This window comes from Notamacropus eugenii, chromosome 4 (assembly GCF_028372415.1).
Source record: "Notamacropus eugenii isolate mMacEug1 chromosome 4, mMacEug1.pri_v2, whole genome shotgun sequence".
Taxonomy (NCBI): domain Eukaryota; kingdom Metazoa; phylum Chordata; class Mammalia; order Diprotodontia; family Macropodidae; genus Notamacropus; species Notamacropus eugenii.
In genome coordinates, this window is record NC_092875.1 from 418,810,393 (window position 1) to 418,820,332 (window position 9,940).

At 37.6% G+C, this 9,940-nt stretch overlaps 1 protein-coding gene across 1 annotated transcript in view; it reads left to right on the top strand.

Moving 5' to 3' along the window:
* The window catches only part of PLCXD3 (phosphatidylinositol specific phospholipase C X domain containing 3), a 222,663-nt gene extending 214,092 nt beyond the window's left edge, over positions 1–8,571 (top strand). The window contains exon 3 of the mRNA XM_072605738.1: positions 7,867–8,571. Coding sequence (XP_072461839.1) covers positions 7,867–8,023 — 157 coding nt within the window. The 3' untranslated portion in view covers positions 8,024–8,571. The remainder of the gene's footprint in view (positions 1–7,866) is intronic.
* Positions 8,572–9,940: the final 1,369 nt, after the last annotated feature.

Here is a 9,940-nt window from a genome sequence, read left to right on the forward strand (position 1 = left end):
ATTCAATTAGCAGTTAAAATACAGTCAGTGTTTAATTGAGTTATTATCTTTTGACATATATTTAGTATTGGGAATGAGAGAAATGTGGAAGAAAATTACAAAAGAATTATAGTCTTATTATAAAATATTTGTGAGTCCACCCGCCAAAACAAACCCAGAAACTATCTAAAAACAATTACAAAAACTTTTCACACAAAAAAAATCAGATGTAAATAATTGGAGAAACATAAGTTGCTTGTGGGTAGGCCAACTTACTGCAATAAAACTGACAATTTTAGCTAAATTAATTTGCTTATTCAGTGCCATACAAACTATCAAGAATTATTTTATAGAGCTAGAATGAATAATAAAATTCACCTGGAATAACAAAAGCACCAGAATATCAAGGCAATTAATAAAAATAAATGCTAGGGAAGGTGGCCTAGCCCTACCAGATCTTAAATTGTATTATAAGGCAGCAATCATCAAAACTATTACATACTGGCTAAAAAACAGAGGAGTAGATCAGTGGAATTGGTTAGGTACACAAGACACAAACTATAGTAACCTACTGTTTAATAAATCCAAAGACTCTAGCTTCGGGGATAAGAACTCACTATTTGACAAAAACTTCTGGAAAAACTGGAAAATACTATGGCAGAAACTGGGCGAGATCAATGTCTTACACTGCATACCAAAATAAAGTCCAAATGGGTACATGATTTACATATAAAGGCTGATGCTATAAGCAAACTGGAGAGCAAGTAATAGTTCAGCAGTCAGATTTATAGAGAACAAAAGAATTTATGACCGAACAAGACATAGAGGACATTATGAAATCTCAAATGGATAATTTTGATTACATTAAATTGAAAAGCTTTTGCACAAAAAAAAGCCAATGCAACAAAGATTAGGAGGAAAGCAGAAAACGGAAAGAATTTTTATTTTTTTTAATTTTTTTAAATGTATAATTTATTTATTTTCAGTTCTTAATATTTACTTCCACAAGAATTTGAATTCAAAATTTCATCCCCATCTTTCCCCACTCCCCACCCCAGGACAGCATGCACCCCATCTACCCCTCCCTCCAGTCTCTCCTCCCTTCTATTACTCACCCTTTTTCCATCTCCCTTCTCCTCTATTTTCCTGTAGGGCAGAATAGATTTCAATTCTCCATTGCCTGTATAACTTAATTTCCAGTTGCATGCTAAATCAATTTTTAACATTCATTCTTAAAGCTTTGAGTTCCATATTCTCTCCCTCCCTCCCCAACCACCCTCATTGAGAAAACAAGCAATTCAATATAGGTCATACATGTGTAACAATGCAAAGCACTTCCATAATAGTTATATTGTAAAAGACTAACCAGAATTCCCTTTGTCCTATCCTGCCCTTCATTTATTCCATTCTTTCCATTGACCTGTCCTCCCACAATAGTGTTTGCTTCTGATTATCCCTTCCCCAAATTTGCTGTGCATTATATTATCTTATCTCTCCAATCCCATTCTCTCTTACATTCCTGCAGGATAAAATAGATTTCCATATCCATTCATGTGTTATTCCCTCCTTAAGCCAAATCCCATGAGAGTAAGGCTCAATTATTTCCTTTCATCTCCTTCCCCCTTCCCCTCCATTGTAAAAGTTCTTTCTTCCCTCTTTTATGATTTGCTACATTCTACCTCTCCCTTTCTCTTACTCCTAGTATATTCCATTCAACAGCAAATGCTATCTTTTTAGGTATTCTCCCTTCATAGTCAGCTTATATATATATATATATATATATATATATATATATATATATATATATATATATATATATATATATATATATATATATATATATATATATCTTCTTTCTAACTGCCCTAATACTGAAAAAGTTCCCATGAGTTACAAATAACATCTTTCCATGTAGGAATGTAAACAGTTCAACTTTAATGAGTTCCTTAAGGCTTCCCTTTCCTGTTTACTTTTTCATGTTTCTCTTGATTCTTGTATTTGAAAGTCAAATTTTCTATTCAGCTCTGGTCATTTCAACAAGAATGCTTGGAAGTCCTCTATTTCATTGAAATTCCATTTTTTCCCCTGAAGTATTATACTCAGTTTTGCTGGGTGGGTGCTTCTTGGTTTTAATCCTATCTCCTTTGACCTCTGGAATATATTCCAAGCCCTTTGATCCCTTAGTGTAGAAGCTGCTAATTCTTGTGTTATCTTGATTGTATTTCCACAATACTTGAATTGTTTCTTTCTGGCTGCTTGTATTATTTTCTCCTTGACCTGGGAACTCTGGAATTTGGCTACAATATTCCTAAGAGCTTTCCTTTAGGAATCTCTTTCAGGAGGTGATTGGTGAATTCTTTGCATTTCTATTTTACCTTCTGGGTCTAGAATATCAGCTCAGGTTTCCTTGATACTTACCTGCAAGATGATGTCTAGGCTCTTTGTTTCATCCTGGTTTTCAGGAAGACCAATAATTTTTTAAATTCTCTCTCCCAGGTCTATTTTCCAGGTCAGTTGTTTTTCCAATGAGATATTTCACATTGTCTTCTATTTTTTCATTCTTTTGATTTTGTTTTATAATTTCTTGGTTTCTCATAAAGTCATTAGCTTCCATCTGCTCCATTCTAATTTTTAAAGGACTATTTTCTTCAGTGAGCTTTCAAACCTCCTTTTCCATTTGGCCCATTCTGCTTTTTAAAGCATTCTTCTTCTCTTTGGTTTTTTTGAACCTCTTTTGCCATTTGGGTTAGTCTATTTTTAAAGATGTTATTTTCTTCAGCATTTTTTGGGTCTACTTTAGCAAGCTGTTGACTCACTTTTTATGATTTCCTTGCATCACTCCCATTTCTCTTCTCAATTTTTCTTCCACCTCTATTACTTGATTTTTAAAATCTTTTTTGAGCTCTTCCATGGCCTGAGATCATTGCACATTTGTTTTGGATGTTTTGGATGTAGAAGTCTTGACTTTTATGTCTTCCTCTGATGGTATGCATTATTCTTCCTCATCCAAAAGGATAGAAAAAAAATACCTCTTCACCAAGAAAGCAATCTTCTATAATCTTTTTTTCCCTTTTTTGGGTATTTTCCCAGGCAGTTAATTGACTTTTTGAGTCATTTATCAAGTGGAGAGTGTACTCTAAGGATCTGTAAGTTCTCAGTTCCTCCAAGGCGGCACAATCGAGGGAGAGGACTTTGTACCTCTCCTGGTCTGTACTCTGGTCTATGAGTAATGACAAGCACTCTTTTCTGCCCATGATCTGTGAGTAGGATTCCCTCTGCAGAGCCTCCAACAGCTCCACCACCCTAGTGCTCCTCCTCATCCCAGGATTGCCACTCAGGGCTAAGAGTCATATCAGAGGCTCAATTCCCCCAGAGTCTTTAGGCTGAGGGCTCTAAAAGTGGATGCTGTTGCTGCAGTGGACTTTGCCTCCCTGGGGCCAGGGCTGGGTCCAGACTGTGTTTTGTTCTCACCCAAGTGAAAGAGCTTTCTTACTTACCTTCAAAGCCATCTTTGACATTTGTGGGTTGAGAAATGTGGTAACTAGAGCTGCTACCCGTGATTCAATGCCCTGCAGCCTGCTGTAGCCTTGTCTGTGCTGCGTGGCCAAGGCTGGGCTGTGCTCCACTCTGAGCCTGGTGGGATAGACCTTTCCTGTTGGCCTTCCAGGCAGTCTTGGGCTGAAAATCTCCTTCATTCTTTGTGGCTTCTGCTGCTCTAGAATTTGTTTAGGTCATTTTTTACAGGTATTTTATGGGCTATGCAGGTAGAGCTAGAGCAATTCCATCCTTCTACTCTGCCATCTTGATTCTGCCCCCCGGAAAAGAATTTTTAAAGCTAGTGTCTCTGATAAAGAACTCATTTCTAAAATATATAGAGAACCGAGTCAAATTTATATAAATACAAGTCATTCTCCAATTGATAAATGGTCAAAGGATATGAACAGGCAGTTTTCAGAGGAATAAATTAAAGACATCTATAGTCATATAAAAAAATGCTCTAAATCACTATTGATTAGAGAAATACAAATCAAAACAATTCTTAGGTACTACATTGCACCTGTCAGATTGACTAACATGACAAAATAGGAAAATTATAAATGTTAGAAAAGATGTGGGAAAATTGGAACACATTCACTGTTGCTGAAATTATGAACTGATCCAACTGTTTTGGAGACCAGTTTGGACCTATGCCCAAAGGGCTATAAAAATGTGCATGTTTTTTGACTCTGCACTGCCACTTCTAGGGCTGTATCCCAAAGAGATCATGCAAATGGAAAAAGGACCCATATGCACAAAAATATTTGTAGCAGCTCTTTTTGTGGTAGCAAAGAACTGAAAATTGAGGAGATGCCCCATCAATTGAAGAGTGGCTGAGCAAGTTATAGTATATGAATCTAATGGACCACTATTGTGCTATAAGAAATGATGAGCAGGCAGACTAAAAAAACCTGGAAAGACTTACATGAACTGATGCTGAGTAAAGTGAGCAAAATCAAGAGAACATTGTACAAAGTAACAACTACATTGTGTGATGACTGACTTGGCTCTTCTCAGTTATTCAAGGTTCTAAGACAAGTCCAAAAGACTCATGATGGAAAATGTCATTCACATCCAGAGAAAGAATTACAGAGACTGAATGCAGATTGAAGTATACTATTTGCTCTCTCTCTTCTGTTTTGTTTTGTTGCTTCTTTCTTGTGGTCATTCCATTGGTTACAATTCTTTACAGCATGACTAATGTGAAAATATGTTTAATGTCAATGTATATGTAGAGCCTATATCAGATTGCATGCCATGTTGAGGAGTGGTGAGGGGAGAAAATTTGAAACTCAAAAGTTTGTGGAACTGAATGTTGTAAACTAAAAATTAATAATTTTTTTTAAATGCAGGGAAAAAAAGAATTATATAGTCTTATTTAACAAGTTGGTTTAGTGGAAAGAGTGCCAGATTTCAAATAAAAAGTCAGGAGTTTGAATCCCGTCCCCCTTCTACTGGTAGGTTCTTTCAAGAAACTCCAGTTTGAAGAAGGTCCAAAGTAGCGATATTTCACTTCTCACATTTTGCCACTGTGCTCTTCTCCCTTCTCAGCTCCTTCAGGGCTGAATTTTTTATCCCTAGTGCTTAGCACAATGCCTGGAATACAGAAAGTGCCTAATAACATTTGATGATTTGGTCTTAGACAAATTAATTGGAAGTACTTCTTGAGTGATCTCAGAAAATATAATAGGAGCTAAAATTTATATAAAGATTTAGGATTTTTAAAGCATATTATCTCGTTCATACCTACAATAGGCCTATGAAGTAGGTGCTTCACCTTTCAAGGGACCCCAGTTTCCTTGTATGCAAAATGAAGGGGCTACATGATCTCCAGCCACCCTTCTAGTTCTAAATCCTATGATCTTCCCCTGCACTTGAGGAATGTATAGCATCGTTGGAGAGTAGATCACCATTGGTGAAAGTTTTAAACAATAGTTTGAGACAATAAAAATATCCACTTGAATGTTACAGAAGATGAGATTCTATTACACACAACACGTGTACGGAGGAGCCCTTCCAATATAGCAGAATTATTTCTGACCTCCTCACTGACAAGCCAGCTAGTCATGTCAAGGCTTGGCTGCTCCAGGAAGTGTGAAGAGGAAAGAAGTGGAGTTAGGGGTGAGGGTCAAAGTTAATGCCCTCTAGAACACAAAGGGAAAGAATTTATGTAATTAGACAGAGGCTATGAGATGAACTCATTAACAATGTAAGCAATCTGGTATGGTTTGGGGTAAAGCTGAGCTTCTGCACGAGACCAGTGAAATACAAAGAAAACAAAACCTCACTGAAAAATAAGAACAAGGAAGAGAGATTCTGTGGCTGGAAAGCCTTTTAGAAGTTTACTGGGTGCTATTGTCAAATACTGTCTCTTGACTTTGTACATACTATATATGAAATGGCAGCATTAACCTGGTCTCTGGTAAGGATGTTGGAGGTTGAAGTGGCATAAAATGACCTACAGAGAGAAATCCTTGTGGATTTCTATAGGCACAGAGAATTTGGCTGATCCTTCCTTCCTGCTGTGTGGTGATGGAGAAAGGGGTATTTGTTAGACCTTACAGAGCCAGAAAGAGAGTCCAGCAATCCTTCTTTAGTGATTGTCTTTGGAAGATGTTTCCATGTACACTGACACAAGAGAAGATTAATCCCCAGAAATGCTCTTAGATACTCTCCCTAAGGAACTTTCTTTGGGAGGTTGAGCACCTGCTTACTCTTTCCCATGACAGTTCCTCAGCCTGTTGCTGTCCAGGTCACAGTCTAAGTCTATTCATTTCCTGTCAAAGGAAAGAGTATCTTCGGAGAGCTACTGGCAGTCATTGTACAACCAGCTATTGGAAGTGTATAAATGACTGAACCAAAACTAGCAAGTAGTATGAAAGAAGGTTTATTTATCTTGTCAAGATAAAGCTGTCAAACAAAGGGAATGAATATATACAGATAATACTGATTTTGGTTCCTGTGTGTAGAATACTGACCTCATTTCCCTTCCACTCAAATTGTGACTAGTGCATTCTGCTCAAGGTGAAAGACTCACCAACTCTGTAAAAGTCCAGTGGGTCTTAGATTTTGACCTGGATGGGGGTTATAAATTTCATCAAATCCAACTCTCAATTTACAGAAGAGGAAACTGAGGCACAGAGAGGTTAAGGGACCTCTCTAGGGTCATACACACCTAGTAAGTTTCTGAATCAAGATTTGAACTCAGGTCTTCCTGATTCCTGTGAAATTTAAAAGTGATATCCTACTTTATTATATGTAATCAATACTTATGAATCAGTTTATTGCATAGGCCTTAGTAATAGAGTTTGTAACAATTTAACTTCCTTATTATTCTGGGTTATTGCTTGAATTAAAATCTGTCTCACCCCAGAATGGAGGGAGGGAGAGAGGGAAACTGTCAATCTGGTCATAAAATATTTTGCCTAGCACTGAACCACTCTGGTTTAAGGAGGTGCCTGACATGGGACTTTTCCAGAAGATGTTGTTCATCTCAGTATTTTCCCAATTGTAATGGGTCCTGGAGATCCTCTCTTGTGAGTCAAGCTAAATGTAAGCCCACCTTTTCCCTCTGTTATAAACCAATTACAGTCTTAGTTTAGTTTTCATCACAGAACTATTTTCAGTACCTAGTATAACCTATTATATTTTCACCATATAAAAAAGACTATTCTAGCTGCCCAAGGGGTATCCCTGGCTATGGTGGATCTATTAGCAATTTATTAACTATAATCATTAATTATATTAATTAATAAATTAATAATAATCAGCAATAATAAATTGACCATGCTTGTAACTTTGTGCCTCAGTTTCTCCTTATTACAGATTTTATTGCAACACTCCAATTCCAGCGTTCTGTCCATTATGTCACCTAGTTTTCTTCATAGTCCTCCAGGCTAGGTGTTTTTATGTTATGGTGGGACTGTTGGGCACTAAGTTACTAGTGCAAATCTTTCTGTTATACTTGGAACAGAGAAACAATTGTCTAGCTGCCTATGAAGGAGTTACTGGTCATCAGCATCCCCTAATTCCAAAATGGCTTTTAATTCTATATGATCCAAAGCCTAGGGACTTTCCCCTTGAAATTTCATCTGCTCCCCAGGGCCTGTTTCTTACCTTGTAAAATGTATAGAGTTGGCCACAGCCTACCACTGAAGGAATATTGGCTTAATGATTTCCTTCTCTACTTCTTTCACTTTATGTAGCCAGGAGTAAACACAGAAACCCACTTTGTTGGCTATGAATACAGACTGGGAATTGCAGTGCTGGGAAATATGCCCTCTCTCTCTTTCTCTCTCTCTCTCTTCATTCTTCATCCCTGTCTAACCTCTTTTCTTGTTTCCTCCTTAGAGCTCTCCCAGCCATGATGCATTGGGTCCGAACTCAGAAACCTGGAGAGAGCGGCATCAACATTGTCACTGCTGATTTTGTAGAACTTGGGGATTTTATCAGCACAGTCATCAAACTCAACTACGTCCTTGAGGAAGAAGAAGCAGACACCACTTGATAGTACTGTTTGAAACAACCATGAGTAAAATAGAGAAGACCAATTGTATTAGGCATATTATCTTAGAACATATTGATCTTCCTATGCCACTGAATCTTGGAAGTGTTTAGGGCTTCGGGTGGGTGGGAAAAGGGGAGAAACATTTTTTTTTCTGTGACTCTCATCATGATCTGCACCTCTATAAATATTTCATGTTCTCATTTGAAAAATCAAGTCTAGTCTTGTATCTAGTGGTAGGGATAGAAAAGACCTGTTCGATGTTTATCACTATTAATTGCTGTGGCTTATATTTATGAGTGTCTGTTTAATTGCATTTTCTACTTTCAAGATTCAGATTCATGCTCCACCCACCATGCCTCACCCATCTATCATAGGCAGCATAGAGCATGCAACAAGTGTAGATCTGACATGAGATTGATTCAGGTAGATGTAACTTATTGGCTTTTGGAGACTTAATAAAATGTAAAAAAGTCTGCCCAATTTTGTAGTTAAATGGCTAGTCAGTCACAGCCCCCAGTTTTGACCCAATAGAAAATATGCATTAAAAATATTTCCAGCATTAATAAACCCAGACACCATAATTTTTGATGTGTGTGTGTATGTGTGTGTGTGTGTGTATGTGTGTGTGTGTGTGTGTGTGTGTTTAAGGAACAGGATATGCAGTATTTCTATTTAAGGCAGCTATAAATACAGAGTCAGAACTTCTTCTGGCAAAAACCTGAGTGCCAATTCCTCAGCAAAAAATAATAGTAATAAAGGGAGAGGGAGATGTTGATTTGTGTGTAGGGAATTCCTTAATAAAATAATGCCTGCTTTGCCATTACCTGAAAATGAAAAGTCACCACAAGTGACTAGGAATCAGGACACCATTCCTTACCAGAACTCTTTGAAGAGCCCACCTTCTAGATATTTCTCTTCTAAGTCGATGAATATCTGATTAAAAACAAACAAACAAACAAAAGTATATCAGTGAAATAAAAACCCAAGTTAGTTGACTAATCTCAACAACTACAATGAGATAAATGAAAGAAGATAAATTTTTCTGTTATCCACAGACTTTTTCTAGCAGATAGGGTTCAAGTTCCAAGAACAAATTAAGCAGCAACTAATCCTAAGTATATCAGTATTTCCTAATGGGCATTTGCAGGACATAATTCCTGGGAACTCATGAGTTGAGTGCTAGTCTTTCAAATTAGAGATCCCATAGAGATAGAGGGATGGCATGCAGTCTAGAGCAGTGGTTCTCAAGCTGTGTTCCCTGGCACACATGAGGCAGGACCCACAAGTCATTCCTGGAGATTCATTGAAATAAAGAAGTGTTCTGGCAATCATATTTAATTGGTATCTGACCCATCACTCTTTCCCAACCTTTTGCCAGTGGTGTGTGAATAAACACAGAAGGGTTCCACAGTCTCAGAAAGTGAAAACCACTGGTCTAGACAGTGCAGGACCAATCAACGATGGTCCAGCATTGCCTGCACCAGAAACTTTTAAGTATGACCTAGAGCAAGTCATTTGGCCTCTTAGGATGCCTTTTCCCCAAATTATAACCCAGTCTGAAAAGGGAACAACCTTTTCTCCAACTGCCTAGTCAGGCTACTTTGAAGATAAAATGAACAAAACTCTCTATGTTTCTTAGAGGAAAAAAATTTTGTTATTGTTATTGTTGTTTCAACTGTGTTGAACTCTCCATGGTCCTGTTTTGGGTTTTCTTGGCAAAGATACTGGAGTCGTTTGCCATTTCCTTCTCCAGTTCATTTTAGAGATGGAGGCAAAAAAGGTCAAGTGACTAAGCCAAGGTCACACAACTAGTGAGTGTCTGAGGCTGGATTTGAACTCAGGTCCTCCTGACTCCAGAGTCAGCCCCTAATCCTGTTATTAGTAAAGTGCAATTGAATTATTGCATTCAGTAAGGAC